The sequence below is a fragment of the Myodes glareolus genome, chromosome 21, assembly GCF_982192425.1.
Source record: "Myodes glareolus chromosome 21, mMyoGla1.1, whole genome shotgun sequence".
Classification (NCBI taxonomy): Eukaryota; Metazoa; Chordata; class Mammalia; order Rodentia; family Cricetidae; genus Myodes; species Myodes glareolus.
This window is the reverse complement of record NC_142046.1, coordinates 6,705,817-6,723,658: the sequence shown is the minus strand read 5'-3', so window position 1 is coordinate 6,723,658 and position 17,842 is coordinate 6,705,817. Positions and strand designations below refer to the sequence as shown.

The 17,842-nt window shown below is 40.3% G+C and overlaps 1 protein-coding gene across 24 annotated transcripts in view; it reads left to right on the top strand.

The window, feature by feature from the left end:
* The window catches only part of Dennd1a (DENN domain containing 1A), a 507,493-nt gene that overhangs the window by 269,915 nt on the left and 219,736 nt on the right, over positions 1–17,842 (top strand). For 19 of the 24 annotated variants that reach the window (XM_085681265.2, XM_048429136.3, XM_085681269.2 and 16 more), the window contains 2 exons: positions 2,320–2,463; positions 15,506–15,606. In XM_085681265.2, the coding sequence (XP_085537391.1) occupies positions 2,320–2,463; positions 15,506–15,606 (245 nt within the window). The remainder of the gene's footprint in view (positions 1–2,319; positions 2,464–15,505; positions 15,607–17,842) is intronic. The other 5 variants (XM_048429144.3, XM_048429146.3, XM_048429149.3 and 2 more) reach the window with 1 other exon arrangement.

Sequence of the window (17,842 nt, the reverse complement as noted above, 5' to 3'; positions counted from 1 at the left end):
TTTCTTATTTATATTTGCATATTTTTTTTGCCTGATAAAGTATGGTTGACTAATCTTATGATGAAAGTTCTCAAGTAAACATTCCAGAAGTTTGAAATCACTTCATAGTAAATACCAACATGAGATCATCTAGTCACTGTTAGTAATTTACTGAAACTGCTTTCTCATGTTTATTCACATAGTCAATACATAAGCTCGTGTCAACATGTGTATGTGCTCACATACACCTGTGTTTAGAGTTCAGAGAGTATCCTTGGGATCTTTCTCAAGCCCTGTCTTTTTTTTGAGACAGAATCTTTTCAAACCCAGAATCTCAGACTGATTCTAAAATGAATATGAAAAAGCTAAAAGAAAGAACCAAAAGCATATTTGAAGAAAATGAATGGATTATGATAGCTTGCTGTAGTAAAACTTGCTGTAAAGCTATATCCACTGGTCTGCTGTGATAGTGGTTGCATTGTGAGAATGTAGGCATGCTAATGGCACAGAATAGAGACTCAGAAAAGGCCCACATGTATACAAAAACTCTATAAGTAACTAAGGAGGCTCTGAGCTGTCTGTCACAAACACATTTCAGTATTAGCTATCCATTTGAGGAAGGAAAAGAAGACAGTGTCTGTTTTACTTGTGCAATTCCAAATGAATTATAGTTTAAATATTAGTGAATCCAGCATGCCAAGGAAACCCTCCATCAATGAGGTGCACCCCATCCCATGTTCAGTCCTCAGCTGGATTAGAGTCCACCAGTCTCTTCTACAGAGTATCAAGTAATTGATACCATGTTGGAGGTCATGTGGCCATCATTGAAGCTGGACTCTGACTTTCTCATTACCGTAGATAAACTAATGGCTGAGACTGACTTCCAACAGTAGGCCACACTGGGTCTTATCACTGTATGTCACTGATCCCTGAGCTAGATGGCAATTTTTGGTGTCTTAAGTTGTTTTCTTTAACATTTGTATGTACAGTGTCCTTATTTTTATATGGATCTATTTCAAAAGTTTTATCAAAAAAGGAAGATTCCAAGCCCAAGAGTAGTTCCTGTACAAAGGTTAATTTGATTCTTAAATCAGTGATGCCTAAGATTTTACATCCTGAAAATGAGAAGATAGTAAAGCAGTTTCAAACTCCTAACCCAGAGTTCTATATCCGTCTAATGAAAGCCAGAAGAGAGTCCAGCTGCCTTGCCACACCTTCAGCATCTAAGGTCTGCAGTCTGTACTATGCCCTCCTTTGTGGATAAACTGTTTGTCACACTGCGTGTCCAGATGACTTTGTTCCACAAAGTATTTCCATAGTCAACATCAAACAGAAAATCCTGATTTCCTGATTCTTGGATGAGTATGGGAGACCCTAAATCAGATCGTACACTACATATATGGCCAGATGGCTACTGAGAAGGACCCAAAAGTAAGAAGAGCAGACGAGAGAGTAGAGATTTGTGGGGAGGGATCAGAATTTTATTTTAATTTGAGAAACACCTTGTTGAGAAGGTTCTTCTTAGTGCCATGTTGTGCTGTCTCCATGCCACCTCAAGGAAGTGTTCCACAGAGAAACAAGAGCATTGGCTCCACCCAGCCTTTTGTTTCTCCTCCTCTGCTGGCCCTTTCGAAAGTGCATACCAACATGATATAGTGACACCCAAGTCATAAAAACAAAGCATGCCCAGGGAGAGGGCTCAGCAGATAAAGCTATTTGCTGCCAAGTGTAATGAACTGAGTTCAGTCTCTGAGACCCACATGATAGTGAAGGAAAGAACCTACTACTGCAAGCTGCCCTCCAGCCTTCATGTGTACATCTGCATGCACACAAATATAAATAAATGGAACCTTTTAAAAGATAAACAACTTTCTTTGAACCTCCACTTCATCCCATTTATATTTTTCCCTTTACCCTTTTTGTATTCTCCCCCTTTAGAACAAAATTTTCATTTTTTTGTCTAGACCCTCTGCTCCCATTTTCTCTTTGCCATTTTACTGAAATAGCTTTTGTTTGAGCCACCAATGACCTCATGTTAGTAAAATTGAAATACTTGCAAAACTCTTAGAACATGGTCTGGCATGTAGTATGTGTACATGTTCCTGATAAATGACTAAATGTTTTAATGAGAGATCAGATTTTAATGTTTCAAATCAAAACCAAGAAGTGATTATTTAATAAACAAGAATGTTAATTCTGTATGGTTTAATTAAGGGTAAGGACAAACATGAAGTGAACTTTTGCTAACGTTCCAAGCATGCATTATTTTGACTGTTGGGGGTGGCGATTGTGGGGCTTTGCTTATTGACAGAGCTCTGTGATTGACTCCCCTCTTTCTAGGAGATGGGGTTCTGCTCCCAGCCAGAAGGCACTCTGGTAGTACCAGCATCCTCATTTGCTTCATGGATTGTCTCTGGAGTTGAAGATACTGAGCAGGCAGGAGTTGGGCTCAACCCTTTGTCTCTCCAGATTCCGAATTTGAAGGTCTTGCCATCATTGCCTCTGACTTCCTCCAGCATAGCTTTTACTTAACTCAGAGATCAGACAGCTGTGAAGACTATTTCCACCTGAGGTGTTCTGAGGACCCTCTTGGACGAACCTGATATATCTTAATACTCCAACAAACCACATTCTCCATTTTTCCTGATAAGATATAGCTTAATGCTTCTCAGAACTATTGAGGACCTGAAAGATAAAGGTTATGGAGCATTCCAGAATACATCTGTAAAACAGACTGTGTGTTTTAGGCAAACCTCCACACTACTTATTTTAGGTAATACATATGTATTCAGGGTGTCCCGGTCAATAACATTGTGATATTCTGTATAAGATAAATGTAAGTTTTTATTCTCTTTGCTCAGTTAATGTTTATTGATTGTTTTCCTTTATAAATGATAAATAGGGAAAGCTTTGCTAAATCTTGTTCTCTGATTTCTTGGAACACAAAGATCCCGTTTTTCTTCCACATTTTCACATTCAAGATTAACTCATTGGTTTTTGGAAATAATTGTGGATAGCTAGTATATCAAAGATAGGAATTTTTTAGAAAGAAGACCTTACATTGCTATCATTATTCCAAGTATTTAGAATTATTCCCATTTTACAGAGCAGTCTGTCCATTTGGGAAGATGAAAAAACTTGCCTGAAGTCAGTACATTAGTCAGACATGAGAGAGAGCCACAAAATAGACCATGATGCTGTATGTAGAAGGAATCTTCTGGGAAGGAAGAAACAGCCAGAGATGATGCACACAAGAGAATCTCAGTCCATTCAAAATTCTTATCTTTGCCACCAGGTTATGTTGATTGGGACTCTTACACATTATAACCCTGTGTAGGAGCTACCACTAGAATCAAAGAAAAAATTGTTAGAGTATCCACCCCAACTCTACAGTTAACTGATGACAAAGCATGTTTACTTTACTAATAAATTTATTTAGCATATCTAGATGGTGGGCTAAACAAATGCTTAAGAAGGAAGCACTATTGGGGGCAAAGCCATATGTTTTCACATGTAATTATTTGTATCACTCCCAGATCTATGAGAACAATTAATACTTTTCTGATGGTACCTCATTTAGAGAAAGAAAAAGCTAACAAAACATTATTTCTCAGTTTCTTCACAGCCAGACAAGCACACATTTTTCCCAGAGAATAAAGGACTAGGGTAGAGCCTGTATACTGGTACCCTGGACAAGTGGTAGGTGATAATTGTAATCACCTACAATTAGGTGATAATCTTCTCACCAGCACCCAAACCTGGCCTTTGTAGATATTTCAATGTTCAGGAGAAGTCCTGGATCCTTTCCCAACCTCACGTGTCCCATCACGCTCTCTCATGCAGGGAGACAGCACTTCATTGTCTGAGCACACCATCTGCTCTAGTGACCTGAAAAAGGACAGTTTGTAGCTGAGGCAGGTTTTCAGATTTGTGTTAATTTCACTTCTTTTTGGAGGAACTCCACCTTGCTATGTCCATGTCAACCCAGGCAGTGGCCAGATGTCTTACCAGCATATGCAGAGCTTTCCTAATTCGTCTGCATTAGAACAAACTAATCCTGTTTGCTTTTCTGTAGCCCTTGAGGCAAAGAAGTGGAAGTTTAAGGAGGTTTGAAACACTGGACCAGAGCCAGGGCCTCTGTGTCTGCGCACTCCAGTCTGCATGTTCCAGCCTTAGGAACAAACAGCATTATTTTGTTTCAAACTGTGCTCAAGGGAAGCCAAGACCTTGTAACTGGAAACTTCCCAAACAGTAAAGTCTAAGACTAAATTTAGTGTTCTCTTTAAAAAATAAGATAAATCAAGCATTTTGTCTGTTCATATGTTGTAAGAGAAGGGGTGGGGTTGAGACTAACCTAGTCACATTGACAACCTAAGAAGAGTGAGAAGCAAACTAGCCCCTTGGTAAAGAGGAAACTCCTTAACAAAATGTAGTGGAGTGGCATGAATATGGACTTGGCAGCCAGACTCACAAGTGGCATGGCCTCTCTATTCTCTCTAATAGAATTTTATTGTGGCTCAGAGAGTATGAAAAACTGTTAAATGAAAGAAACCGCCACTGATAGGAAGTAGGAGAAAAGATTGCTGTTTTCTTTATGTGAGTTTTCAACATAAATATAATTAACTGCTTTTTGAACTGTACTCATTTAATTATGTGTAAGTTGGTTTTCTCCTGTTCATATTGAACTGTAACTGGAGCAAAAAGAACCTTGTGTTGTTGAGAAGACTGTAATACAATACAGTGCATTAGCAGTAGAATCTGTGGTCTTTTGATATAACTTCAGCCAGTCCGTCTCCACACTGATTTTCATCCTTCTCTGCTGCTTCCTCTGTAGGTTGAACAAACACTGAACTTTAGACCAGAGAGAGGATCCAGATTGTTATCAATCCCCAAATGCTGTTAGAAACACCCAGAAAGCATGCTAAAAATACAGCAGGTTCACAGCATCTTCAAACACTTTGGTTCAAAAATTCTAGTACAGAAACCAAGGTTTTTCTTTTTTTTCCTTTTTTTCCCCCCAGATTTCCCCATTGATTGATATGCAGACAGATTTGGAGTCATGGAACGCACTGTTCTTCTTCTGCAGAAACAATAGTAATTTGTTGGTGTTGGTTATGCACCACTGGCTCATCTCCACTTAGAACTACATAGAAGAGACTGTGTTTGTCTAGAAGACAGTCATGAGTACAGACTAGCACGTAGAAGTTCTTAGAGAAATCTCTTTGAAAGAGCTTTGGTTGTGACCTTGCCAGTCTAGAGAAGGGTGTCACTAATCATAATCTATCCAGTTTCTCGTAACATTGTAGGGGCCAAGGAAGTACACCATGTAACTTAGGGTTCATAGGTGATAGTAGATCTTGAGGCGTGATTTTTCTTTTTATCCATTTCATTAAAAACATAGCCCTAAAATTTTTATTATTTGAGCAATCGGGGCAATTTGCAAAATAAATTTGTATATTCTTGTGGGAAGTATGAGTGTGCACAGATATCCTTACCTGTACAGACTAGTATGGAGACCAGAGGCCAACATTGGGTTGCCTTTCCTCGGTCACTTCTAAATTATTAATATTATTTATTTATTTAGAGCCAGCTTATCCCTGAACACAAAGCTAGTTGTTTGTACTAGGTCAGCTGGCCAGTGAGCCCCCAGGATCCTCCTGTCTCCAGCTCCCAACTCTAGGGATACAAACATGTACTACTACACACTCGTGTTCTGGGGATCTAAATTCAAAGACTCATGCTTTTACTCGCTAATCTGTCTCCTATCCCTGGGTATTCTTTAGGTTTTAGCAGTAAGAGATAATTTCTTATGACTCATAAATCATACCTCCACCCAAAAAACACAAATGGGCAATATTAAAATCATTTCCCTCTTAGTATGTTAGAAAATCTCTAAATGGGGCCCACTTTGGCAGATGTCTCAAAGACATTCATTCATTAAGGAAGCTAAAAAGGAAGCACTATGTACTGTTAGTAGGACATGGATTTATAATTCCTTTTGATGGTTTTGAAGGTGGCAAGTATGTTCACTTTGGTGTGCTGTGAGATTATGCCATGCACTTACGGATTTCCACAAACCTAAGAGAAATTTATAGGTTTGCTCTTTTTGCTAGCTTGATGACTATATTGAATCTCCTAGCTAGATGCCTCAGACAGTCCTATTGGTAGAATATGCCTCAGAAAAAGGACAGCAGGGTTGGAGGTGAGAGGATCAGACTTTGAGTCAGGGTAGTTTTGTTATGATTCTGCCTCTTCCTTTGCCATGTACTTAATCCCTGTGAGCCATTTCTAGTCTCATGGCCATGGATGAATTGACCTCTGATATCCCTTGCTATTTTCTCTAAAAGTGGTACTGGTAAAGGGTTCATGATCATAGATGAGATAAAACCTTAACCCAGCACTGGCTATGCTTTACTCAATCTTGTGACACTGAATCTCACTTTTGTAGATAGTGACCCCCAATCTGACTTTCAGAAGCTAAGGAGGTGGCAAAAATCCTGGAGAGTTTTGCAGACAGTGTGTATGACTGACATTGGTGAATGGCAAATTCCGCAAGCCACAAAGAATAATCATAGCATATGTAGGTTTTGCATCTCTGCTCACTAGTCACTTAGTCACTGGCTGAAGGGTCATTGAGCAGAGCTTGAGTGGCACAAGGAGCTGCTGGATTCACCTGGCCTCCCACAGGAAGGAACAGAAGCAGCCTCTCTATCTTCATACACCCAACTCTGGAAGCCCGGATATGCCGGTCTCTGCTGCCCGATGCTCACCCCAGACAGAATCAGAGATTCCTTCTGTATATGCTGACATATTGGAACCTCTGTTACAGCACTTCTTTCATAATGCTTCTGTGTTGAAGTTGGTTGTTTGCATTTTGATCTTCTGTCTGTTTTAACTTGCTTGTGGGCATGGCATGTACACATAGTGGATGCTCAGTAATTGTCCGATTAATACAGATCACAACACAGAGACAGCTTCATGAGAGCAAGAGCACAGACTTGGGAGCCTGCTTTCCCAGGGTTCATATTCTAGCTCAGCCCTCTACTCTGTGACCATAGGCAAGTTTCCTTACCTGCAAAATGCAGACATTAATACAACTATCTTATAGGAGCTCTTGTAGGAGGTAAAAGAGTTAAACAAACGTGAAACACAGTCCTATGTAAAGATGTTCGTATTAATATTTTTTGACTCTTTCTGAGTTTGCTCTCACTTTCTAAGCTTGAATTTGGAATTTACTCTGTTAGGGAGTCTTTTCATCTGTTCACGCAAGGTTAAGTATTTGTAAGAACAGAGACTGCTCGTTCATTTCCCAGTGGCCAGATATAAATAATCACACAGAAACTATATTAATTACAACACTATTTGGCATATTAGCTCAAGCTTCTTATTAACTAACTCTTATACCTTAAATTAACCCATTTCTATTAATCTGTGTATCATCACATAGTTATGGCTTACCTGAAATGTTCCCCAGTGTCTTTCTTCCTCAGCAGCTACATGGTGTCTCCTTGACTCTACCTACTCTCTCTATCTTCTCCAACCTAACTATAATCTGCCCTGCTACAGGGCAAAGCAGCTTCTTTATTAACCAATGGTAATAAAACATATTCATAGCATACAGAGGGGAATCCCACATCAGACATTCACCACCCCAGTTTCTCCTTCTCCATTGATGGTACTCATGAATATCAATTTAGTTGTATTTCTTTTGTTTTTTGAGACAGAGTTTCTCTGTTTAGCCCTGGCTGTCCTGGAACTTGCTCTGTAGACAAGGCTGGCCTCAAACTCTGTCTCTGCCTCCCAAGTGCTGGGATTAAAGGTGTATACTACCATGCCTGGCTTGCCAGGTTTCATTGAAAAGAAAAAATAAGGTTTAAATCCATTCATTAAACATAGACTATAATCTTAGGAGATTTGAAAGTGAATATAAATCCACTTTCATAAATCAGTGAGATGACCAAATGATTTTTTTCCTGAGTACCTTAGGAGGGTTCCTGAAGACATCTCCTTGTTCAGCAATGACACAGAATAGAGACACAGCTGCATACTTGCTGTCCATCTTTACATGGTTTGTTATTAATCATGCAACCTTGCCATTTTCTTTTTCACCTTAAAGATGAAAAGAAGTGCTTTCCTCTCTTGTGGTGGCTTCTTGCTGATGTAGCTTACCTAGCTTAGGTAGCTAACACTTTTCTCTGGCAGTTGTATTTGCTTTGATGTTTTGAAGTGTCAAAACTTGGCAGGAAAGCTTTTTACTCTGATTAATAGCTTGCTCTAATTACTCTAGCTAGGAGGTAGCTTTAAAAAGAAAATGGAAAGAGAAGGGATTAAGTGAGATGCCTAAGGAAGCTGCTTCTCAACTTTTGGAGTTCTTAGACTCACTTTGACCACATTGGAATTTGTTTATTTTTGACATTTCTCCCCTAAAGATAATGGAGGAGGAGGAGAACTAAGTTGAGTTCCACTGACTACAAGAGAAACCACTTGAAGAAAGATTACTCACCTTACTCTGAAGAGGAACATGGCATCTCCTCTTCTAAGCAGGGCATGCTTTGCTCTTCTCTTCACACATTCGGCATCTGTCTGAAGTATTGGAAGCCTGCTTGGCTTTAGAAGCCTGCTCTTCCCTCTGAATATAGTCAATACAATTGGAATGTAGTTAAACTATAATTTAGGGGTGAGTATGTAAAAACTTTTTGCTGATTCTACAGTGGATTTCCCTCTTGAAAACAATTTATAATTTAAAAAAAAATAATCACAGCACTGTTTGAATCACAGCAGCACTTGTTCCTGCCAACCACGAAGATTATAAGTAAAGAGCCGAGTTCTCAAGCAGAGAGTGCTAATAAGTTCCCCAAGAAAACATTCTTTAAACTGCTGCACCTAGGATGAATCTTGTTGAAATGCATGGACTTTAAATTTACAGATCTGCAGTTCTTTCTCTACTCTATTTCATCAGTTTGTTTTTGTTTAAGAACAGAGGGGAAGTCCAGATGCCTGTAGTCCTGTGAAGCAGGTGTCAGTCTGATTGTTTAACATTCTCAGTTCAAGGATGTGAAGAATGACTGCAACCATCCGATCCCCCTGTGCCGGTCTTTAGATCCTGGAGTCTCAATACTTTGTCAGAAATGTGCAGTTTCTGATGGTGATCTGTTGAGTGACTGCAGTTTGCCGGATGTCCAGTGACCTTGCCTACCACTCTTCTTGACGTTAAGCCAGGGCATTCTCGTGTTCCCTAAACACTTTACCCAGCACCTGCCCAGTGTCAGCAATGCGGAAATAAGAAAACACTTTTAATATGATCCGTCTTTGTGGAGCTGTAGCTGGAGCCATGCTCTAGATATCCTCCTATTATCATCCTCTCAGCTCTTCTGTGTGCTGAGGGGAGACGGGATAAGATGGAGAAAGGCTGTGCTCTCCGCCGTATGGAAAGGTGGTACTTCTTAGTTTAAGAGTTTGTGAGGAGGGGTTCCTTGTGGCACCAAAGTTAAGAAAGAGACTTTGAAAATGGACCTTGGCTGGCTGTCTTCTGCTTAGTCAGTGCAGTTGCAGACAGTCAAGATGGACAGAGGAAGGGCATCTTTCCCTTCCACAAAAGGTGGAAGTTCCTCTAAGAGTCAAAGCTGCAAAGGGCACAGGGATCTTGCAGGCCAGCCGCTAACTTTTCACACAGGGGAAATTAAGGCCCACAAGAGGCAGTAGTTTGCTCAGCTCAAAACGACAATTAGTTGGATCACATGCTCGTTCAGTCCCAGTCCAACTGGCCTTGGTGAACTCTCATTAGATCAGTCCCCTTGTATCAGTGGGTGATCGCACCCCTCGCGGTCCTGAGTTTTTTTTTTTCATGTTCTTCCTCCTTTTGTTCCTCATTTGGACCATGGGGGGGCTCAGTCCGGTGCTCCAATGTGGGTCTCCATCTGTATCGCCATCTATCGTCAGATGAAGGATCTGGGACTCTTGTCTATTTCCAATCTCCAGGAGGATAACTACATGATTTTCTTCAGGTTCACCTTCTTATTTAGCTTCTAATTTAGGATCTCGAATAATAGGCTCAAAGACCTTTAATTATGGCTAGAATCCACTTATGAATGAATACATACCATATTCCTCTTTTTGGGTCTGGGTTACCTCACTCAGTAAAGCGTTTTCTATGTCCATCCATTTGCATGCAAAATTCAAGATGTCATTGTTTTTTACCGCTGACTAAAACTCTAGTGTATATATGTTCCACACCTTCTTTAACCATTCTTCTATTGAGGGGCACCTAGGTTGTTTCCAGGTTCTGGCTATTACAAATAGTGCTGCTATGAACATAGTTGAACAAATGCTTTTGTGGTATGATAGGGCATCTCTTGGGTATATTCCCAAGAGTGGAATTGCTGGGTCTTGAGGGAGGTTGATTCCCAGTTTCCTGAGAAACCGCCACACTGATTTCCACAGTGGCTGTACAAGTTTGCATTCCCACCAACAATGGATGAGAGTTCCCCTCTCTCCACATCCTCTCCAGCATAGGCTATCATTGGTGTTTTTGACTTTAGCTAATCTGACTGGTGTAAAATGGTATCTCATAGTTGTTTTGATTTGCATTTCCCTGATCGCTAAGGATGTTGAGCATGACCTTAAGTGTCTTTTGGCCATTCGGAGTTCTTCTGTTGAGAATTCTCTGTTCAGATCAGCACCCCATCCAACCAGATTTTCTGAATGTGGCTGGATTCTCTGAATGTGGCTGGCCCAGAGCCTTTCTGAAAAGCCATTGACAATGACACTGGGACTTGTTTCCTCTGCATATACTGGATTTTTGGGATCCAGTCTGTTTGGATACTCACCTTCCTGGACCTGGAGGGAGGGGGGAGAAACTTGAACTTCCCACAGGGCTGGAAGCCCTGACTGCTCTTAGGGATGGAGAGGGAGGGGGAGGAGGGGAGTGGGAGGGTGTTGGGAGGAGGGGCGGAAATGGAAACTTTCATAATTTAATAAACTTTGAAAAAAAAAGAAAGAAATCAGAGATAATATAAAAAAAACGACAATTAGTGGAAGACTTCCTTGTAAGTGTGTGAGAAGGAAAATGACAGAAAGCAAGACTTTCTGATCTGTATGTTCAGACCAGCCTATAAACCTTTCTGTGACTAGCAGTTATTACTTCCTTGTCTAGAATTCCCTGAGGATTAAAGACACCATAACACCTTAGTTAACTGACTAGTCCTCAGGAAGTGATCAGATGTGTGGGTTTTCAAATGATGATTTTTGTAGTCCAGTACTCCCATGTCTCGGGCATGTAATAAAACTTGTCTGTTCTTCATCCCGTTTTTTAAAAAGAAAGAAAGAATGATTACTTCCTGTTATTGGTACTCTGCCCTAGATATTTGGTTATCTAACAGTAAGGTAAATGAGGATTAATACAATTGGGCCGTGTTGAGAGGGAATCCTCTGTACAGCAATGGCACCAGGTAGGCACAAAAAAAATGCTTTTTTATTTTAATTTATGTGATATGGAAATAGAGTTTGTCATCTCACAGGACCTCTATGAGAGTCCTACTTCTGTCACCTTGTGACCTTGGATGAGTTATTTCACCTCTAAGACTGTTTCTCTGTCTGTGGAGTGTGATAGAGTGTGCCTGGGTAACCACTTGAGCATATCTCTAGACCATGGCTTCCCATGACCTCCACCCTAATCCAGTGCCTGCTGCACGTATTACAGGTATTTTTGTTTTAGAATGGGGTCTTATTTTTAATCCTGTATTAAATCAGATGAAACATTGGAATCTTATTATTTAACCATCTGTTGTCTCTGAGAAATACCTTAAACTGAAAACAAAAAAGAATACAAATGGTGTCTTGTGATTTCTTTCACCTATATCATTGATCATTCTCCATTCATGTTCTACCCACATCATTGTTTCTCCTTTTCCCAGCCTCACAGGAAAGTAATGGAATCATATACAAAGCTCTTAGATGTAAGTGACCTTGTGCACCTTTAATTGAGGAAGGATTTGCTAAAGTGCCACCACCACCCACCAGTGGTTTACTTTACAACTCATGTCCTGGCTAGACTGACTGTTGACTATATAATTTGTGTAGTTTTGTCTGGAGCCTTAGACTGTTCTGCTGCTTTAGGGCAAAATCTTTTGAGTTGTCATTAAATGGGATTGATAATTGGCTTCTGATGAATATTCATTGTAACTTATGACTTTGGGCACATTTTACACATACTATCTATTCTCCCACCAAGTGAGATATTTGATAGAATCATTTTTTTTCAGCTTACACTTTAATTAAATATTCACAATACCGCTTTTTTGACTATATTCCTTATTGTATGTTTTCATTACATAAGATTTTATACTCTATAGGGAATTAGTGTAGCCTAGGACTTTTTATATCATTTCTGGATCACTGTAAATAAAGAGAGACCCCATTGCAGTCAGCTTAGCCACTGTTCTTAATGGTACATAGAATAGGTGTCACTTTGTATTTTGGAAAAGAGCCAAACAATGCCCTCTTACTTTGTTTGTTTTCTTAATCAAATGGGTGAATGTGTCTCACCCAAAGTTTAGAGATTTGACCTTAGTAACTCTCTGATGGAGCACCTTAAAAGCTTCTGGCTTTGTTTATTTTTAATAAAGTTTCAAAATCTTATCATTTAATCTTGTATATTTATTTGAGATTAAGGATTAATGGTAAAAATGATGCCTGGAGGTAAGATTTGGCCCAAAATAGTTTAAGCAAACAAGAAACAGGAAATCAAGCAAAAGCATCCTAGTGAAAAACATGACAATCACAAATAAATTTATATAATACTGTTGCTTAGTACCAGATAGATTTTTTAGCACTTATATATTTATAAAATTAATTTTGGCTTTTAAACTTATCTGTTTAATGTGCATAGACACAGGAGTGGGTGGGTGGGTGGATGGATGGATGGATGAATGACTTAATTTTTCCAAAAGTGATATATTTGTATATCTAAGCTTGTCCTTGTTTTGGAATATGAGTTTGTGGAACTAATGAAATGGTGAATATTTGGCTTATTATGTAAGCCAACCTACTAGCTATCTTTATGTTGTTGATATAGTCTAAATAGTAGTCAATCAGGTCATTTGTTTTTTAATCAGTGTGCACACTGCATTGACAAGCATTTAGATGCATTCAGTTGAGAAGTGTGGAGATGAAAAAGAGGATTTCATGTACTTCACAGCCAGGGGAAATCTTCAGTCTATTCTAGTTCAGTTAGTAACAGCGAGTCAAGGTAAGGCTTCAGAGAGGAAAGAAGCACTCCTTCAGAGGCCTGAGAGAAGAGTTTGCTCACAGAACAAACCCCAGCAGGTTTGAAAGATGAATGGAATGGTATGAGGGATGGAAAGAGGTTTATAGCTTTTACTTTTGTATTCATTTACTTCTGCAAATAGTGTGTCCCAAGGGCACACCTTGGGAGGCAGCTGAGGTTGGCTGAGATGGTCCTTCTCAGATAGACCAGAACTGGCACAGGCATTCTATTCCAGCTGAGCCCTAGAGGCTGGCAAGCAAGAAGTGATGTGCACATCAACAAAAATACTCTGGCAGCTGGTTAAAGATGAGCAAAAGAACTGGTGCTCAAGGCTTTTGTGACCCCCCAGCCAGACTTGCAGATGACATCAAAGTAAAGGTGATTTGTCCTCCATTCCTCATCACCATGTTTGTCCTTCTAAAACCCTTGAGAAACTGATCATAGCAGTCTTCCGTGTGGCAGCTGCCTCTATGAGAGAACCTACAGAATGGACTAGCACAGGTGATTGGGGACCTCAGTGCCTGGGAACAGCTGTCCACACTCCCTGGATCTCCTCCCCACATGTACCTGACTTAAAGAATGAGTGAAAAGAGTGGGTGAGGGACATAGCACCCTGGCTCAATACACAGCTTAACAACTGTGAAGCATTAACAACATACCCAGTTTAAACTGGTTGTTTTTACTAACCTCTGGGATTCTTTTAACTGGGTATTGGTATGTCACTCTTTCACCACATAAATGTCCCTCTGTCAACAAAGGCCGGTTACCAGCTTCCAAAAAAAGCAAAGACCTCATACTGACAGGCTTCCTAGAAACCAAAGAAACATAAGGAAAAAGAGACAGAAACATATATTGTTGACTGTTATCACTTAGTAACTGGGTCTGCAGGGTTGTCATATTGAACTTTACAGAGATTGTATTGCTTTTTACTATCTTTCCCTATCCACTTTTAATTTTATCAGTTACTGCTTGTACTGCCATCTCTGGCTCTTAAGAAAAGAATTAAGAGAAGAAACACAGTGCAGGAGCTTGTTGAGAGAAGTGGGGAAGGGTAATCCCACAAAGGATGCTGGAGCAATGGATCAACTAGGTGGAAGAAGTAGACTCTTACCTCAGATCTAAAGGCCAGATTTAGGAGTTAGATGCTTGTAGAAATTTTGGAGATAATTCCTTGGACAAAGAGTGGTGCTCATCACTAAAGAAAAGGCTTGTCCAAACAGTCATCCAAACCTCTTCTCTCAGAGACTTGAAGAAAATGGAGATTAACTTGTCAAAAACATCACATCAAATGATGTTTTTTCCAAGAACTCCGTGTTTGCTTATAAATCACTTTTAAAGATACTAGCTCTCCTTTTAAAAGTCAGGAATGAAAAGAACAGGCTTAAGAAATAGGACTTATTACCTAAGAAATAGAGTCAAGTAAACATGACAAAAAATATTCATCCTCCATGATAATCAGAGGGGTGAAAATAAAAGTGAAATGGAAGTAAGTTTAAACCTGACTACCGTGCTTAGTCCCGGGGAGGCAGCGTGAGCCTCTGCCCTGTCAGTTAAACTTGCACAGACATCCTCACTTACAATCCTCTGCCAGCTGAGTACCGTGGTACTGTGTCTGTGAGCCATAGTTAGCTCTGGAATCTGCATCCAGAAATCGTATATCCAAATACAAGTGTGTAACTCCATGATAGAGAGCAGCAAAATAGGTATAAGGAATACACAGAAAATGGTGAGAGGGTGTGATTCCTAAGACTGCTTAAGGATGTAGGAAAGTTAAGTATCAGATAATGTCAATATAAAAAGAGAAAGCATTATATTTACAGTCATTCTAGTTTCATTAGAAAAGAAACTGTAAGTGCTTACATGTCCCATATCTGAAAATGTTAAATAATTTTCAAAAAATACCAATTCTTTTATCATATTCTTCATTTTCTCAAATTTACATTCTAAATGTACATGAACTTTAAAGTCTTTTATTCATTCATTTTGGGAGGGGGGCGGTGATCCTGGGGATTGGACCTGAATCTCAGGCATGCTAGGCAAGCACTACCACTGAGCTGCACCCCCTGCTCCAGCCTCATCTTAGCTTTATAATCAGGGAACAGGGCATGAAATGCATATTTTGAAGAGAAAGTCTATTGCATTGAGGTGGAGTGGGCACCTCTGACTTGAAGTTGTTTTTGCTGTGACTTTGATTCCTTAATTTTGGCAGCATTTTCCTCAACTTTGCCTTGAGATCTGACTTTCTGTTCCTCTTTTTTCCAGCTAACTGCCTGTATCCATGGCTCAGCAGCCATGCTCTACCCCATGTACTGGCAACACGTGTACATTCCGGTGCTGCCCCCACACCTGCTGGACTACTGCTGGTAAGGCTTCCCAGAACCCTATCCTCCCCTTCCTTCTCCATGAATGACCTGGAAATGTAAAGGCTTTAGCTTGTAACTGCAGCAGGTAACACTAAGTTAAACATAGTCTAAATGTTACTGGGTTTGGAGCACTTGACAGCAAAGTACTTTATGACATGACTTTCTGAAGGGATCAAGAGAATAGCTGTTATTTTTAGCACTTCTCACTGTAGAGAAGCCAAGCACCAAAAAATTGTATACTTTTTCCCACTAAGACACATTGGAACCTCGTAACAGGAACTGTTGGGATGTGCAAGATCCCTTGGGTTTCAGCCATACCCTGGCATGTCCCAGCAGACTTGCCCTCAAGTGTAATTTGGGCCTTCTGAATTTGTTTTCCCTCTTTTTCCTTTTTGTAGACCTTCTCCTACTTCTTTTTGTTAATTTCATTGTTTTATTTTACTGCTTTCTTTTTTGAGACAGGATTTTATTATATACCCTAAGCCAGCCTCAAGCTCACAGCAGTCTTCCTGCCTCAGCTTCTTGAGTGCTAGGATTACCAATGTGTCACTGCACCCAGTCATGTAATCCGCTGATCTTTTCCAGGAGTTGACTGTTGGGTATGTGTTAGTGGAGGGAAGGAAAGAAGCCTTGTATCCACACATCATTGGCTTGAGACTCTCCTTCTCTATCTGCAAGTTGAAGTTGTCCAGACAGAATTCTTTTTCCAAGATGGCATACCATACAGGGATGGATGGCTCGTGGAAGCGTAATACCTACAAAAGCACCCTCACTCCCTCCAGGAGTGTGCTGGAGATGGTGCTCTATTTGATATCTTGGATCTGTTTTCCTTATGAATGATTTCTCTCTGGTGTAGTGTATTAAGAAGCATTGTCTTGAACAGTTCGTATTAGTTGATGTTGATAAGGGCTCGTAGTGCCCTTGGCATCTGCCAGAAATTGGAGCTTCAAGAGAAAGGCTTCATTTTGGGGACCACAGGCCTTCTTAGGATCCGATACTTTGAGATTGGCCATTGATTCAGGATGATGGAGGTCAGTCAACCATGGTGTTTTTTTTTTCAATCCTCTCTGAAAAGGCTACCTAGGTAGGCACCTTGTGTGCTAGAAGCTTAGAAGCTTAGAGGTATTATGGTCACCCAAATTTGGATGTTTTTGGTTCAGCTTCTTCCTAAGAAGCCACATGTACAGTCTAAGAGCACAGTGCTGAGTGAGCTGCCTGTTTCTCTGTATTGTGATCTTTCTGGTCCCGATGGGTTTTCTCAGTCACACTTTCTCTCAGTTCTGTACTAGATGTATAAATTTTAGAAGAGTAAATTCTAGAAGACTGTTGTCCCCCTCCTTGTTTTTGTTGTTGTTTTGTTTTGTTTTGTTTTGATATTTTTGTATTTCAAGACAGGGTTTCTCAGTGTAGCCTTGGCTATCCTGGAACTCACTCTGTAGAGCAGGCTGGCACAGGTTGGCCCTGAACTCACAGAGAGATCCACCTACCTCTGCTTCATGGGTGCTGGGATTAAAGGATAGACATGATTGTTTCCCTTTTATGGTGGGGATGGGGTGTATGGGTTGGAGACAAGGTTTCTCTGTTTCGTCTTGACTGTCCTAGAACGCATTCTGTAGACCAACTGACTTGGAAGTAGGATTAAAGGTGTGCTCCACCACCTTCACCCTGGAATTTTTTTTTTAAAAAAAATCTTTGTTATTTATTTATTATTTGTGTATGAATATTTGCCCAGGCCAGAAAAAGAGGGTGTTGGATTCCCCTGAGACTGGAGTTACAGATAGTTGTGAGTCATCATGTAGGTACTGAGTAATTGAGCACAGGTCCTTTGCAAGAGCAGCCAGTGCTCTACTGCTGAACCATCTCTCCAGCACCTTGTAGTTTCTTGGTTGATCAGGAACTGTGCCCACATTGTGTTGCCATGTCTTTTTACACTTCGCTGTATTCTGAAAATTGTTCTTTGTTAAAAATGCCTTCCAGATACTCTTGGTCTAGATTTCATTTTGATCCCTTGTAGAACAGGTAGGAGGGTTTGTATGTTTTTAAATAGAAAAGGATTGAGGTATGAAGCCCTTGTAATAGATTACCTTATTTGGGGCCCCTGCTTTCTTTAGGAGTGTTTTCAGACCCCAGAACTCTTTCAGCATGCCACTTCTGTGCAAATTCTGTGTGTCTCCTGTCCCCTAGGAAACCATGAGCGCTGTGCTCTCTCCATCAGCCACTATTCCTGCCATTCCCA